This window comes from Chelonia mydas, chromosome 4, assembly GCF_015237465.2.
Source record: "Chelonia mydas isolate rCheMyd1 chromosome 4, rCheMyd1.pri.v2, whole genome shotgun sequence".
Taxonomy (NCBI): Eukaryota; Metazoa; Chordata; order Testudines; family Cheloniidae; genus Chelonia; species Chelonia mydas.
The window spans coordinates 45306194-45323707 of record NC_057852.1 but is presented as its reverse complement, the minus strand read 5'-3'; the positions used below and the strand labels follow the sequence as shown (position 1 = coordinate 45323707).

Below are 17514 nucleotides of genomic sequence, written 5' to 3'. Positions count from 1 at the left end.
AGTCCTTTCTGCTATTTTAAAGAACAGTTTCCAAAGCTTCAGGGTGGGACCATTCTAGGCTTGATGCTCTCCAAATACCAAGCTGTGAGAAGAAGAGCATCTGGGTTGGGATACCTGATGCTGCCATTCTCTTGGGTCAAGATGTTTGGGATGGTTGGAATGCTGATAGGTTGTCAGGATGACATTTGTAGGAGACTTGGCAACCAGAACGGTCTGGGCTGTTTGGGGGTGACGAGGATGTCTCGTGCCCTATCCAGTCAAATCTTACGAAGAACCTGAGGTAATAGAGGGATGACAAGGAAGAAATAGCTCAAGTGATCTGACTAAGGCAGTAGGAGACCATCGCCTCTGGCGTACTGTCTTTCAGCTCCCCTGGAGCAATATATGTTCCCAATTCCTGTATGCCTGGGGGCAAACAGATCCAAAGTGGGGGTTCTCCACTGATTGAAGATCCTGTTTACCACTGAATCATGTAGTTCACATTTCTGATGGGTGGCAAAACGCGGGCTGTTTGCCAGTGAATTTTGGGCTCCCGGGAGGTACACTGCCAATAGGATGCCATAAGCTGATCACTTCTATAAACAAGGGGGATGGATCTCACCCCTCCATGCTTGTGACAGACAAACAAAACAGAACAAACAAAGTCTGACATTATCAGGACATTCTGGGATTGTATGAGAGGTAGGAATGCTTTGCAAGGTTCTCATACAGGTCTCCATTCTACAAGCTGTGTGTGGATTCTGGCTTCCTTAGGCATCCAAGTGCCTTATGCTGTATGATTGTCCATGTGGGCTCCCCAGCCTATCAGGTAGACATCTGTAATTATCTTGTCAGATGTGCAGGACAGAAAGAGAACGCCGCGCACATATGTACAGGGTCCCTCCCCATTTCAGTGAGACCCTCAACTCAGTGGGGACGGTCACTAAGGTGTTCATGCTGTGCTTGCTCTGTTGTATATACTGTTCAGAGCCAAGCTTGTAGGCAATGGAGTTGGAGTCTGTCAAATGGCATCACATAAGTACATGATGTCATCTGCTTCAGAAGAGTGAGGCATATCTGAACTAATGATCAAGGGCTGCGCGTAGGTAGATCTGAATGCCGATGTAGTGAAATCGGTCCTTAGAAAGATCAGCCTTTGCCCTGATTGAATCCATGGTAGCTCCTATATATTCTATGCTCTGTGTTGCAGTCAGGGTAGACTTCATATTTATGCAGATTCCCAGGGATGCTAGAAGGTTGAATAGCAACGAGGTTGGCATTAAGACTGCCAGGCAAGAGCTGCACATCAGAAGCAAACTGTGCAAGCATGGTGGACTTGCCTCATCTGACCTACTACTACTGAGAACACTTTTGTGAGGACTCTGGGAGGTGTGGCTAACCCAACAGGAAATACCCTGAATTGATAGTGCTGGAGGCCTACCACAACCTGAGGAATCATCTGTGGAGTGAACAGCCAAATGAAAGCACATCTTTCACATCAAGAACTGTGAGCCATGTGTCCTTTTCTGGGGATGGTGTTATTGATGCCATTGTACTGTTGTGATAATTGGGTCTACAAATTTACCCTAATTGGGAGCTCAAGAGTTAAAAAAAAAGTGAATGCTCATAAGATGCCACAACAACCTACAAATGTTGATGTCAAAATTTATGAAAAGGAGACAAAGCCTGAATTAGTGCAAACAAAAAGACCTACTGATGTAACACGAGGACTGTGTTAAGATCATGTTTGGTAAATACGAGAAATCTGTGAACCAAAATTGGTGTGTCCGAAACCAGGCTTAACCAGTATATAAAATAATGACAGGATGGACTATTCCCCAACCTTTCTCTGTGTGGGTCCTTAAAGAGACTGAAATACTGGCTACTGGAGCCAGCTTTATCATTCTGGCTGCCACTCCCACCCTCTTGTGGGACGCTGGACCTTCTTCATCCCGATCCTGAAAGATGACCAGACTGGGCCAAAGGGAGGGAGCCAGATGACATTGCAACCTTCACTGGCTCTGGCTGAATCTCAACCACCATGTGGGATAAAATAGGATTAGACTGTAACAGCAATAGCAGCAGCTGTAACCCATAACTAATTTCTCCTTTCCTCAAAAGGACAGTTATTTGATACCATTTTTGATACCGTCTAAGTAACTGTCACACAAGCAGTTTTTCCCATGTAAAAAAAGTCTTCAGATAAAGGGAAAGGAAACAAGGGATGTTTTTAAAATGAAAGCCTTACTTATATTGCAAATATTTTTTCTTTTTCTTTATCCTTTTGTAAAGGTTCAAAGGATTTTTAATGGTGTTTGTGCAATAGTACTAAGCAAGCTGAGAGCTCTGAACCTGAACCTTATTTAAACACTGTTTAAATGTTGAGCAGCGGCTGGATTAACACCTTTAGCCCATATATTCCATCTAAATCAATATAATGGTACCCATATGGGATTTCAGTTTGCAAATAAAAATGTCGAGTTAATGCAGCTCGAGAATGAGTCTCCAGCCTCCTATCTTCTTGGGAACTAGGAAATATTCCCCCAATGTTGAGGGCGTACCTGCTCTATTGCTCTCTACTAGAGAAGAGATTCAAATTCTTGGAAGATCCCCTCATGAGAGAAGTCCTTGAAAAGGGATGAGGAAGAAAGTTTTGGAGGTGGGGAGAGAAACAATGGTATAGCTAGAATGAGTGATATCCAGCACCGACTTGTCTTATCAACCTCCAATTGTGGGACAAGTTCTCTAAACATTGCCCAAAGTATCTTGGCGCTGGGTGAAGATGGCATCAATACTGGTTCGCATGGTTTTGTCAAAAATATCTCTTGGTTGGGTAGCTGCAGTTGAAGTGGAAGATGCAGCATTGTGACAGTCTGTACCCTTATGTTCACCTCTTCTGCGAGGTTACGATAAGTTTTGTACAGAGCATGCTTTGTGAGGTATCATTTGAAAACTCATAATTTGCTGCTCATTATTGCCCTGATAAAATGTGTGGCAACATAGTATGTAAATTTATAAGACTCTATTATATGATATTACTAAGACATGTTCCAAGGCTGGGAGAGTAGTCACAAACCAGTTCCCCAGAGACAAAAGGCTAGACGATGCCTCAGCCAGCTGTCAGCAAAATCAAAGGACCCATCACCTGGTTAAAGTGGCCATTCTTTTGGCAAGAAAGAGGATGTGGGTAAAAATCTACATATTAAAGAAACAGCTGGGGGGTTCCTGTTTACACAGACCTTTCATCTCCCGAACCTCAAAAGGAACCTTTGATTCTCAAAGAGAAAGCTGTAAGAAGGGGGAGCAGATGCCCCAAATTATTGCTCCCTTTCTCTCTACCCACAGCATGCACAACACCTGAAGAACAAAGGAAACAGCTTTGGACTGGGGGAGGGATTTTGACTGAAAGGAATTCAGCCAGTAAGACTGCTGAAACACATGGTGAGAAAGACCTTTGCTTTGAATTCATTTAGCTTGTTAAGTTAGGTGTTAGTTGCAATTTACTTTTATTTTCTTGTAACCAATTCTGACTTTATGCCTCTTTATTTCTAGTCACAATCTAGTCTTTTGTAGTTAATTTGTTTTCTTGTTTTATTTAGACTCAGTTTATTTTGGACTGACGTGTTTGGGAACCTCCATTTGGGATAATGGTATTTGTGCATATTATTTTCCACCAATAAAATGATGGACTTTATATGTGCTGACATTGTACAAAACATACGTTTCTGATGGGAAGTCTGGGACTGGGAATTTGCTGGTGTAATTAAAGAGTGGCTGGCTATCGCACTCATACTATAACTGGGAGTAACTTACAGGCTGGAAGCTGTGTGAGAGCAGACCAGGACTGACAGCTCTCAGTGAAGCAGTGTAAAAGAAACCCCACATTGGAGAACTGAGGGGACGCAGCTATTCATCCGTCCAGACTGTACCCTGGACAGTATCACAAGAGTATGTTGGCCTTGGCATTTTTCTGCCATTTCTGAGGTGGCTCATAAAACTGCTGGTGATAGAAGGGTTGTGGTAAGGGGTTCAGTTTGTAGGGGTGTTTATAGTATTTTTTCTTTGGGTCTGATGTTTATATACCCAGAGAGCAGAAGGTTGCCCGGGAGTCCTTTAATGACGGCAAAGAGTTGTCTGTCTTCTCATTGAAAATATTAGCCTAATTAAATATTAAGTCCTCAGCAGTATTTTGGACCTCCTTGGAAAACCCTGAAGAGGGCATCCACAATTCCCATCACAGCACAATGGTGGTTGCCACAGACCTTGGCTGCACCAAGCACAATTTGCAATGAAGTTCTAGCCATCTGTTTGCACTTCTCAATAAGGGCTTGAAATTGAACCCTGTCCCCCTGATGTAACTTGTCCCTAAAGTTCAGGAACTTAGAAAAATTCAGAAAATCATATCTGGCAAGAAGAACCTGATAGTTTGAGATTCTAAACTATAGATGTAAACATCTTCCTCCCCCTATGGTATAGATGCACAGCCTACTTATCTGTAGGGGTGTCTGCTGGATGTTGTGTGAATCCTTTTTTTTTTTTTGGCCATATAGAGTACCAAGGAGTTTGAGGTAGGATGGGTAAACAATAACTCCACTCTCTTAGCTAGAACAAAGTACATCTTTTCTGCCTTCTTTGGCCTAGGGGCACAGGTAGTCAGCATGTGCAACACAGCCCTTGCTGGTTCTAGTATGGCTTCATTTACTGGGAGTGCAGGATACCTAAAAGCCTATCTTGAGAGTCCTGAACCTCGTTTAAGGAGATGTAGAGCTCTTCCATGACTCTAACAGCTCTTGAAATTGTTTATGATAGTCTGGGGGAAGACTGAGGCTGGAGCAACCACCTCACTGGGTGATGAGGACCTACCCCTATTAGTACCAGCCATGCCAATGGATCTGACTCATCTTCCTCTTCTTCCATGGCCTCAGAGGGAGGTTTTAGTTGACCCTTTGGAGAAGAGGGGTGGTAAGGCTCCTTGTTGGATCACATGGATTCCAAGTACCACACATAAAGGTACCATGGGACCCAATAAGGCCAGTATGAGGAGTCAGAAGTAGGTCACAGTGGTCTGAGGCATTTAGTACCACCCATCTTCTGGGACAGGAGGGTGCCTGTTTCTGTGGCCAAGATTGGAGCCAGGAGATTCTCAATGTCCTGCCTGGACTTATCCCTCTAGGTGGAAGTGAAGCTGAATCTCCTGACCATGGAAAAGTTGGATCTGGCTCCACTGGCAGTACTGTTGATCACACAGAGGGGAAACCATGGCTAGTGGACAGGACGGCAGATGGGAATTCTGGAAGAAGTCTAATTCCTGCTGCTGTTAGATCTCCCTGGGGAGGATCAGACTTGATAACAAGTCCCCCTCCCCTCTCCTTTGGAGGTTATGTCTTATCACTCCATACCTTCAAAGTAGGTGTAGATGGCTGTTCCTCACAGGACCATGACAGTACCATCAGTGAATGAGTCTCCAACCCAGCTGTTTTCAAAAGTACTGGTGATTCCTGGTATGTCATGTTAATAGGTACTGCAGTCAGTATCACAGTCAATGTGGAGGTTGGTACTGAAGGAGCATTGCTCTGATGTGGCTTAGGAGGGATGGGCGCTCTAACTCCATATGACTTGGGCCTGAAGACTCACCTGACTTGGACAGAGTCAAAAGGAGGCATCCCTCCTCTTAGAAGGTCAAGGAGGGCGTGTGTGTGTGTGTGTGTGTGTGTGTGTGTGTGTGTGTAAGAATGTGCCTTACTCTCATGATAGGGCCCAGGTGAAGGGTCCTTCCTTCTACTCCTATCTGCTCAGGACTCCAACATAATACTAGGTGGCATGCTTCTTGATGACTCTGGCCAGTGTATGGGGGTGGAACCCCCTGGCCTAGGTTTCGCTGGGACCTCTTTGTATGCTCAATAAGGTGCTTCCAAAGCTAGAGTTCTCACACCTGCTGTGTTCAGCTGGGAAAAGAGCAGCAGATACTGCACTTAGATACTTGAGATATGAGCTTCTCTGAGGCAGTAGAGGCAGTTGTTGCTCTCCAAAAAGGAGTGGGGCCAGGAGAAAGTTTTTGAAGACCAGTATCCTGGGCATAATCTAAGTTCCACTGTGAGGGTTCCTTGGGGTGGGGATTCTAACACTAACTAGGGAACTATTAAAAAAATAAATAAATAAAACCTAAGAAAACATTTATAGGAGACGAGAAAGGATCAGTTCCGAACTGTAGGATTCTGACTCAGGCTATGCAGCTGTAGGAAGGACTTGGAGAGGCAGTTCGTTCTCCCCCACCTCTTATACCATCAGTGTGGCGCTTGAGAGCAGGGGTACAGGTGCAGACCTTCGGACACTGCTTGCAAAAATTCCCTCTTCTTAGCTGTATTCACAGTGAAATACACAGAGACCAGCACTCAGAGATTAAAGTTTACTTACCCATAACTAGAGTTCAAGTAGACTGTCTTTATAGAGCCTCACTTAGAGGACACATAAATTTGCAACTCTATGGTGCAAAGCTGCTGCTGAGCACATCTTATGACACAGTTAAGTTCATCATCTTTGTCTCCTTGTCAAAGGATGTAGCAAGTGGCTCTCTTCATATCCTTGACCTCTCAAGTGACTGCTGAGAATGCCATGGTGTTTCATGAGTATATAAATACTCAAAATCCAACTAAGGAGCCTGATAAAATCTATCCACCAACTTGTATATAGGTGGCATGAGTAACAAGGGTGGTATGCACCTCTTAGAGCTGCTGTTTCAGGCTCTCTGCAGACCCACATGGGTCATTGGTTTACATCCTGTTCAGGTTTTCTCTGCAGCCATAAGGGCCAATAACAATTCTTAAAAAAAATGGAAGTTGAGATCCTGAAGCACAATACACATTATACGTTTCCATTGTTTTAACTGAATCTGAGAGAACACCCAGATTAGTGGTGCTGCTTCATCTTACACTCCTCATATGCCCTGGTATCACAGACCCAAATCCTAGAGTAGTTTCTTTAATATTTTCATAATTTTCAATGTTGATGTCATCAGTGTAGTCATTGGTGTCAATGAACTTGGCTAGATCTGGCCCCCAAAAGAACACTGACAGTAGAGGATGACAGTTCCATGCAAAATGCCTTCAGTAGACTCAGCTTCCCAGCACAATTGAAGAGCAAAGGTTGAACAGATTTTGGTCTGTGAATATCCCTAAGAGACACCCCTAAGGTGGTTCTTTGGCTCATATCAGACATTGTACCATCATAGGAAGCATGAACTGTATCACTTGAACCTCAAAACCGTTGGATTGGTCCCAGCATCAAGAAAATCATGATGGGCAGGGGAAAGATAGAGAAATGGCCAGAATGGAGCCAAAGATTGAAACAGCACTTGTTGAAGTCACAAAAACTAGTATGAAGCCTATCTTAATCCAACAATATATTATTTTATTATTAATGACGAAGAACAGTCATTGGGCCAGGGAAAGAGAGAATGATTCCACAGCCTGCTGGCTAGGGCACTCACCTAGGATGTTCAAGTGCCTGCTCCAATGACTAATTATTTATAAAGTCGAACAGCTTCAACAGAAGAGACAGAGCGATGTCTGTCCCAGAATACCCTCTTGCCCAGCAGTTAGGCCACTTTCCTGCAATATGGAAGATCCAAATTCAAATCCCTTCTCCACATCAAGCAGACTCGGGGATTGAAGCTGTCTCATCCGCATCCAAGGTAAGTGCTCTAGCCATTCAGCCACCCAAAATAACTTGTTTCAGGCCAAAGAAAATGTTTTGTTTAACCCAAAACAGATCTTTTCAATTCACCGAAAGTTGTCACAGTATTTAGATTTGGTTTGAGCTGAACCAAAGTTGGTTTTTCTTTTGTACTGCCTGTGGACTGAAATATCAGTTATTAGCCCAGCTCAACAAATCATGGTGACAGGCAGAGTAAGAATTTGAATGTAAAAGAAGTTAACCAGGGATTCAATGATCACTCCTGAAGCAGGATGGAGTCATGGCCATGGCTGCTTATAGAACCTTGCACTAAGCATTTAGATCCATGAGAAAGCATGTACACAGCCCCAAGGGTTATAGTGTTGCAAAGGATTCATACTCCATGCATACATATCCCAAAAAGGAAGATCCATGCTGACACTTCTTAAGGGGGAATTAAGATGTAAAATTATGGGGTAAATACTGTACACTTCCATGTACAGGAGGGTCCTGAAGTCAGGAGAACTGGTGTTGTTCCACCTCTGTGGGATGGGGAGGGAATAGGCAATATCACCTGAACCATAAAGAGCTGTACTCAGTGAACTCTGACTCATACCGCAAAATCCTTTTCAGTGTTTCTGCTGAAACCCTAAAATGCCTAATCAGATTCACCACATGAGCTTGAAAGAGAGGGGTCCACAAGCTTTGTAGGCTTATAAAAAATATAATTCAGACTATTATATAAAAGTATATAAACAACATAGTATACTCACTTCATTGTTTGCTATTTCACTTGGTGTCGGCCAATTTGTGATATCATTGAAGTCACTAGCCTGTAAAGTTACAAAATATACGTTTTATATGTTTACCAGAACAGCATTTCAGAATGAGTGGATGAGGTCTGGCATACTTAACGGTGATGGTCAGAGATGGACTATGTTTCATAGCAGTAATCAGAATAAATCACTTCTCATTTGACATGTGAGAACTGTAAGGGAAATCAGGTACAACATTACTTTAACCAACAAGAAAACTGTGTGCAATCCAGTCAGCTACTCAGAGTGGTTGCCTCCAATGCAAAGTTCTACACAACAGTAAACTGAGATTTAAAATAAAATTAAGTTAAAAAGGGGATCCTAATGACAAACTTCTCCAGCTTGTTGTCACCATAATTGTCAGCCTAACTCCTTGATGGACAGAGTTCTATTTAATGGATAGGCCATAAAAAGCACTCTCAGCAACTAATTAAAAACCCTGTATGTCACAGTTAAAATATACTACCGGACAGGTGTATTTCATTTGGATACAAATCTTTTAGATGAAAGCAACTAGGCTGCTAAATGTAATATAAACTCTTTTCCCCATCTTTAAATCTCTAATAATCTCCCCTCTGCCCACAGATCTCTTAGCAGCTACATTAACAGTCCTAAGAAAAAATTATGTTTAAAAAAAGGTTACTCACCTCAAAACTATTTGTCTTTGAATTGTGTTGCATATGTTCATTTCACTATAGGTGTAATACGCACTTCGTGCACTGGTGCTGGAGAGTTTTCCCATGCTGCAACTGTAGGGCTGCCATGCATGCTCCCTGGTTTCCCTCATGTTCTGAACAGAGAATATGAAGGATGGAGCCTTCTTACCAGAATGTTAGATGAGGACTCCAATGCACTGGGGAAAGAGGGTGGGTCTTGGAATGGACATATGCAACATCTCAAAAAAAAAACAACAGCTACAAAAAGATATGTAACCATTTTGTCTTTTGAATGACTGAATATGTCCATTCCACTGCAGATGCCCAGCAAGCGGTTTTCAGTGAAGGTGGGGCTACGAGTCTCATCTGAAGACAGAATATAGGACTGTTTTTCCCACATTCTCATCTTCCCTGGATGGCACAGTAACTGCATAATCTAGCAAATATGTTAACAGAGGACCACATTGCTGCTGTACAAATGTTGACGATAGGGGTGTTTCCCATAAATGTAGTAGAGGACAAATGCACCCTACATACAATGTGCTGACTTTTCAGGAGGTGTTCTACCTTTAACAGAATAGCATACAGCAATGCAGTTGGTAATCCATCTCAAGAGCCATTGTGTCATAACAGGATGACCTCTTAACCATTCTACAGAGGACCCAAAGCACTGTGAAGAAACCAAAAGGGCTTTGTTCTACACAGATAAAAGGGTAGGGCTTGGCAGACACCTGAAGTGCGCAGCTTTTTTAAAAAAGTTTTGTGAGCATGTGGCTTCGGAAAAAAGACCGATAAGTGTATTGACTAATGAAGTGGAAAACAGATACTACTTTGGAAAGAAACTTAGGGTTTTACAGATTCTAAGGCCAGCAAGTTGATAAATGCCAAGTTCAATGCTGACAAATGCAAAGTATGCATAGTGGAAAACAATCCCAACTACACACATAAAATGATGGGGTCTGTATTAGCTGTTACCATTCAAAAAAGATCTTGGAGTCATTGTAAATAGTTCTTTGAAAACATCGACTCAATGTGCAGCAGCAGTCAAAAAAGCAAACAGAATCTTGAGCATCATTAAGAAAGGGATAGATAATAAGATAGAAAATATAAATTTATGGTATGCCCACATCTTGAATACTGCATGCAGATGTCATCGCCCTATCTCAAAAAAGATATATTGGAACTGGAAAAGGTTCAGAAAAGGGCAACAAAAATTATTAGGGGTATGGAATGGCTTCTGTTGGAGGAGAGATTAATAAGACTGGGACTTTTCAGTTTGTAAAAGAAATGACCAAGGGGGGATATGATAGAGGTCTATAAAAATCATGACTGGTGTAGAGAAAAATAAAATAAGGAAGGGCTCTTTACTTATTATAATACAAGAACTAGGGGTCACCAAATGAAATTAATAGGCAGTAGGTTTAAAACAAACAAAAGGAAGTATTTCTTCACACAACACACAGTCAACATGTGGAACTCTTTGCCAGAGAATGTTGTGAGGGCCAAGACTATAACAGGGTTCAAAAAATAACTAGATAAATTAATGGAGGATAGGTCCATCAATGGCTATTAGTCAGGATGATCAGGGATGGTGTCCCTAGCTTATGTTTGCCAGAAGCTGGGAATGAGCGACAGGGAATGGATCACTTGATGATTACCCATTCTGTTCATTCCCTCTGGGGCCCGGAAGACAGGATACTGGGCTACATGGACCTTTGGTCTGACCCAGTATGGCCTTTCTTATGCTCTTAGAAGGGACCCTTGTGATCATCTAGTCTGACCTCCTGTAGAACAGGCCAAACCCTATATAGCACCGTGTCCCTGTAGATTACATTACATGAAGAATCTGTTACCAGAGCATGTAGCTCCCCCATTCTCCCCACAAAGGCGATGGCTAGCAAAAAGGCCACCTTCACCAAGAGGCGTAACATTGAGCAAGAGGCTAAGGGCTTGAATGGAGGATCCGTAAGACCTGACAGAACTAGAGTCATATCCTAAGGTGAACCTGAATCCTGAACAGGTGGGAAACAGTCTATCTAGTCCATTTAGGAACATGGTTGTCATAGGATTAGCAAAAACAGTCCTTTCAGCAATATACGGGTGAACCGCTGAAATTACAATCAAATGCACCTTAATGGCATTGAATGCTAGACCTGATTCTTTAAGAAGTAAAAGATAGTCCAAAATCTTTTAAATTGTAGATTGTGTAGGAGACATTATGGCTAGCTGCTCAGGTAGAAAAGCACTTCCATTTACAAAGGTCAGGAGCTTTCATGGATGGCTTTCTGCTGTTGAGCAGGACATTCTGGACTGTCACTGAACAGTGTGGCTTCTCTGGTTTTAAGCACCGAGGAACCAAGATGAGAGGTGCACCACATGCAAATTCAGGTGTAACATGTGCATGTAATGCTGGGAGATCAAGTCTTTGCCTTGCGGCAGAAGTAAGGCTTCTCTGATAGACAAATCTGTACAGATCCGAGTACTAGAGTTGCCTCAGACAGGCTGGTGTATGAAGATCATTCTGTCTCGTTCTTGCTTTAGTTTCACTATGTCTTTGGAATGAAGGGTGCTGGGGTGGTATGCACACAGCAGGTTTTTGTCCCATGAAAGCATCTGAAATGGACTGTGGCCAGCTCAGGAACAGAACTGAGGACATTTCCTGTTCTGCTGAGTTGCGAACCAATTCATCATAGGAATCCCCACTCAAATCACTGACCTTAGAACTGTCGTGTTGAGAGATCATTCATGATCTAGGCTGAACAGTCTGCTCAGGCGGTCTCCCAGGTAATTCTGAACTCCCAGCAGGTATGATGCATTGAGAGTTAAGGAGTTCCTGATACACCATGAGTGTCTCCTGATACAGCTTGTTTGATCTGAAGGTTTAGAATGGGCCTGAGATCCCCTTTGGCTTTAGGAAATAATGCTAGTAAACCCCCCTGCCTCCATGTTGAGGAGGCACCTCTTCTTTAGCTCCTGAACACAGAGTCTCCACTTCTTGCCTCAGCATGGACTTGAGAGAGGAGTCCCTGAAAGGGAAGTGGGAGGAGGATATAAAGGAACTACTGGGTATATCCTGAATCCACCATGTTTGGCACCCATTTCTCTGTGGTGATAGTCTGCCATACACTTAGGAAATTGGATAACCTGTTCCCACAGGCAGAGAAAGGGCCAGTGAGAGCTGCACTGATGGGTATGCTGTCCTCAACGGAGGAGTCAAACAGGATACTTTGAGGCCTGTGGCTGCCTTGACAAAGTGACCGAGGCAGATAGTGAATGCATACATCCGATGAAGTGAGCTGTAGCTCACGAAAGCTCATGCTCAAATAAATTGGTTAGTCTCTAAGGTGCCACAAGTACTCCTTTTCTTTTTGCGAATGCAGACTAACACGGCTGTTACTCTGAAACGAGGCAGATAGTGGAAGCCTCCTTCTTTGCAGCCTGTATTTGTGCCTGGTTTAGTCAAACTGCCTGGAGAGTTGCCTCAGCTGAAACTGAGGACAATGTTTTGTCCCCCTGGGGGCTGGCGTATAAAGACCTAGAGACTTTAACACTGCCCTGGAGTCTTTCAGGGTATGTAAAGCCTCACCAGTCTTGGTGGAGAATAATTCACAGGCCTTAAAAGGAAGGTCTTTAATTGTCTGCTGTATTTCTCAAGGAATCCCTGATGACCACAGCTGTGAGAAATGGTGCATGGTTATTGCCATCACCATGATCCTTGAAGCTGGGACTGCAGTGTCCTAGGAAGTCTGCAGAGCTGACATATGGACCAGATGACTTCTCACCAAGAGGGACTGAAACTCATTCCTAGAGTCCTCAGGTAACTTGTTTAGGAATTTAGACATTGGTCCAAGAGGGCATGGCAACAGGACTACTCAAATGGGGAGGGGCAATGTGAAACTATAACTATAACCCCTCCACTGAATACGCCTCTCTCCTTAAAAGGTCTAGCTTTTTTGCATCCTTTTCCTTTTGGGTAGCCTTAACTCAATCTTTGAAGTGCCATTCATTCGCTGCAGCTACCACCAGTAAGCCCGGTGTAGGGTGCAAAATAGAACTGGTCAAACCCATGAGACAGTATCTGGTATATATTCTCTGGGTTTTGCCACAGGTTGAATAGATGAAGGGATTTGTGAGTGACTTAGTAGGCTGCATTATCCCCTCATTTTTAGAAAGGGCTACCTTCACTGCCATAGTTGGGTGTAATATATCTATAAATGTAGGAGAATTTTCCTCCACCAGTTCTATCTGAACACCAAAAGCTATAGCCATCCTTTTCAGTTCTTGGTAAACTCTGAAGTCATCGGCAGCAGAGAATAAGCTTCTTTTACCAGAACCTCATCAGATCCCTCGAGGCAACTCCTGCACAGCCAAAGAAGAAGATAAATCCAACGGAGGTTGAGGAATGGCCTTTCGTATAGTGTCTGTACGCTATTCTGTATTAAAAATCGCTGGTCTATTGATACTAGGCAGGGAAGCCTCTCCTTTCTCAGAGACCTGCCTCTCTGAGGAAGTGGGGATGACAATCTTGATGCAGAGAAAGGCCAATGAGGAGACTGATATGGTAGGAGACTCAAACTGTGTCAAGACCAGGCCATCCAATTCTTCAATCTGCTCTTGTTGAGTGTTTTCTGGAGGATGAATTGGACTGTCTGTAATGGGAGGCATAGGAACACACTCTGGATTCCAATGGGTAGGAATACATTGAAGTTAGATCAGTGCAGTTCTGGGAAAAGACAAGGGACCAGGCCTGAGATCTATGGTGAGACTGTGGTACCACAGCAGCAGCTTCCTGGCTTTCAGTACTGAGCACAGAGGTGGAGCAGATTCCGTAGGCCTAGATGTCATCACAGAAGAAGCTAAGAAAGATGGTACTGGTCCTCAGAGAAAGGGTGCCATAACAGACACCAATGCTGCTAAAAGTCTGCGCTGCATGCAACAACACCAGTAAATGGCCTTCACCATAAATAAGTGGTGATGCAAACAGAGAGGCACAACAGGTCCTTTGTAACTATGTAGCTTCAGTTTTAATTGACATTAAGATAGACAGTTGATCCACAGTAAGCAGAAGTGCCAGATCCATGTAGTCACCAATAAAGTAGCCTGCCTCAATGGCCCCCCTATGGGTACCAGAGTCAACAGCTCAGTCTTATGACAGTCACTGTGAGATGGTACCAGGGACCTATGAGACAAAGTAGGTAACCTTTGGTACCGGAGTGGCTTACTTCTGCTGTAGAGGAGTCCTGCATCAAGGACTTTGAAGAAGTCAGTGCAGTCTTCTTTTTTGGCTTCAGGTAAGAAGTGCGTAGGCTTGCTGGAAGATGGCTCTGGTGAAGGAGATCTCCTTTGGTCTATGTCAGTTAGCAAGGTTGGAGGAGCACTTGCGAAGGAGTGGTCAATGAGCTCCCCTGCACCAACTGAGTCATGTGAAGAGTGGCCTCTGTGAAAATATATATAAGGCACTTCCTTGTTCTTGATTTGTAGCTGGAGCAGATCAGACGCCTGTCTCTAATGTGGAACAGTGAGAGTGGGGGTTACTAATGAGCCATTGGCTTTTGACACTGGGAGCAAGGCATAAAGCCAGGGGCCCTGGGATAGGCTCCCCCAGTACCAACCGAAGCTTGGAGAAGCCTACTGACTTTAAGCAAATAAATTAAAATAAAGAAACAAAGGTCCAAATGGACAAAAAAAATGAGTACTACTAGTTAAGAATTATAACTATATAGAACCTGTGTGTGTTCACAGAGGAATGAGGGACTGTACCAAAGCGCAGTAACATGCTCCAGCCACCAACCAGACAGTTAAAAGGAACTGAAGGAAGGGAGGGGCAGGAGAGAAACCAGGGTGCATGCGTAGCCATCTCTTCAGGTACTGCTAGGGAAAACACTCTGCACAGCTGCATGAGCCATGCAACACCTACAATGGACACATGCAATCATTCAGAGAAGAACTCATAAAATTTAAGAATCTTAGGCTTTCAATTAAAAAAAAGCATTTGATGCTAAAACAGCCCTGACAATAGCTTTTTCTGAAAAACAAGAAAAGTTTAAAATGTAGAAAATTTTTCACTGGAACCAATCTGTTGTTGCTCCTAAGGTCAACATCACCAGACATTATTTTGAAGCTTCAGAATCATCTCATTATAAAAATGAAATATAATTGACCCTAAATAAAATTCAATGACCTTTTTAGTCAAAAATATTTTAAAACCATTGAAAATTCTTCTCCAACATCAGATTACAAACATAACTGCTGCTTCATATTTAAAATTAGTTTGCACACTTGGAGTCAGATACGCAATCTACTCTTAGAAATCAGACATCAGAAATCTGAAATGTTATATATACACAACGTAATATACAAATTGATTTTATTCTTACTATAAAATGGGGGGGTGTGGGGGTAGAATAGCTCAGTGGTTTGAGCACTGGCCTGCTAAACCGAGGGTTGTGAGTTCAATCCTTGAGGGGGCCATTTAGGGATCTGGGGCAAAAATAAGGGATGGCACTTGGTCCTGCCTGTGAAGGCAGGGGACTGGACTCGATCTTTCAAGGTCCCTTCCAGTTCTATGAGATAGGTATATCTCCATATTAAAAACAACAAAAGAAATATAAGACAACACTAATTATCAGGCTCCAAAGATTACTCCTGAGAGAATTCTGTGCCAAAAACTTGCAGAATTTTAAAATTCTGCAAGTTTTGTCAATAAATAAATGTAGGAGCTCCAACGTGGCAGTGGCTGGGAGATCACCCTACAGCACCCCCTCTTCCCTGAGACAGGGACTTGGCGGTGAGGCTGCACCCAACCCTGACACTGTGCAAGGGCTGGCCCTGCCTCTCTGCACTAGGCACACCAGATGTGGGCAGACAGATTCTGCTGGGCTGAGTTTAAGTGTAGAGGGGCTTAGTGTGGGGGGATCCAGGCTTGGAGAAAGAGGGGTCTGCGCAGGGCAATCTGGGTGTAGGCAGCTCAGTGGGAGATGTGGATGCACAGGGGCTCGCTGGGGGGTTGCAGGGGCAATGGGACACTGCAGTGGGATCCAGGTGAAAGTGGCTGGAGTTCAGCAGGGGGTGTGGGGTCTAGGGCTCAGCAGGAGCGTCTGGGTGTGGGGAACTTAGTGGAGAGGTCCAGGTGCTGAGAGAGTGGGGCTTGGTAGGGTGGGAGTCTAGGTGTGGGGGACTCAGAGTAGGGGTTCAAAGGGTCTGCTTAACGGGGAGCTCCAGCTGCAACTGCCGTTGAGGGGTTGCTGCATGTCAGGCCCCCGCTCCCCCCTCCCGATTTCCCTATTCCCTCCTCATCTCTCCCAATTGTCCCCTGCCCCATCCCTCTCTCCTCACTCCCTCATCCCATCCCATCCCTTTCCTTCTCCAGTGCCTCTCCCTGCCTTTGCCCTGCCACACTGTGGGCACTCACTGTTGTACACACAGAAAGAGCACAACTGGCACTAGGACCCAGGAGGCGGCATCCTGCTGCAGAGTGGAGCAGCACCCTCCTACAGCAGGGCAGTTCTGCACTTGCAGAAATTGAGAGAGGCAATGGCAAGTGACCCCGTGTGCCCGCCCCACACCTTGCCTGTTTTGGGGGGGCACTGCCTGCCCCCAACTACGTTCATGGACATCCCAAGCCTCCCCTCCCCACACGGCTTCCCTTTGCTTTCCACGCATGCACAGGTGCAAAGAATTCCCCCAGGGGTAAAAGATACCACCACAGACCAATCTAGCTTTGCTTCTCAGGTTACCACCCCATCAGAAGCTTGTGTGTTTATGAGTACTACTGTTTCTGCATAGTATCCTCTATATTTGTATACCAGATAATCCTATACCCTTTACAAAAATCTTTCTTTGCTGCTTCCGACGCTACAGCCTTCAACTCTAAATTTTTGACCATGTCCCTTTTTTTTGAACCCCCGCTGCCCCCAAACTATCACCTGAATTAACCTATCATCCAGGGAGATCATAAAATCTTAAAATTTTTTCCAGCAGACTAAAAATTTACTTGGATACCAGATACTTATACAGATAAAAGAGAAAAAAAATATTTCTCTATTGACAATTTACATTTCTTATATCAACAGTGCAGTTAAAATGTTAGTTCGAATCAACAGATTGTATTAAATGGTCTCAATCTAATCAAACCTGAGATTCACAGGTTAAACTGCTTTTCTGGCAAATACAAACCTTGCTGGGTTTCCTGGTCTTTGGTTTCCCCGCTTTTATAACTTTAGTGGAACTTGGCCGTTCTAAAGGGAAAGAGGAAAAACATTTCCAGATAAGAAATTACATTTTGATTATGCTTTTATATTAGAAAAACCAAATGTGGCAGAGTATATTCAAAAATTTTGCTCCCTAGCCCTTAATACAATGCTAAAGCTCTTTTCTGTGGCCCCAATACAGCC

The 17514-nt window shown here is 43.8% G+C and overlaps 1 protein-coding gene across 8 annotated transcripts in view; it reads right to left on the bottom strand.

Moving 5' to 3' along the window:
• The window catches only part of LARP1B (La ribonucleoprotein 1B), a 113956-nt gene that overhangs the window by 81570 nt on the left and 14872 nt on the right, over window positions 1-17514 (bottom strand). For 7 of the 8 annotated variants that reach the window (XM_043545547.1, XM_043545548.1, XM_043545550.1 and 4 more), the window contains exons 2-3: window positions 17297-17358; window positions 8424-8483 (exon numbers count right to left, since the gene is read on the bottom strand). In XM_043545547.1, the coding sequence (XP_043401482.1) occupies window positions 8424-8483; window positions 17297-17358 (122 nt within the window). The remainder of the gene's footprint in view (window positions 1-8423; window positions 8484-17296; window positions 17359-17514) is intronic. The other variant, XM_043545551.1, reaches the window with a different exon arrangement.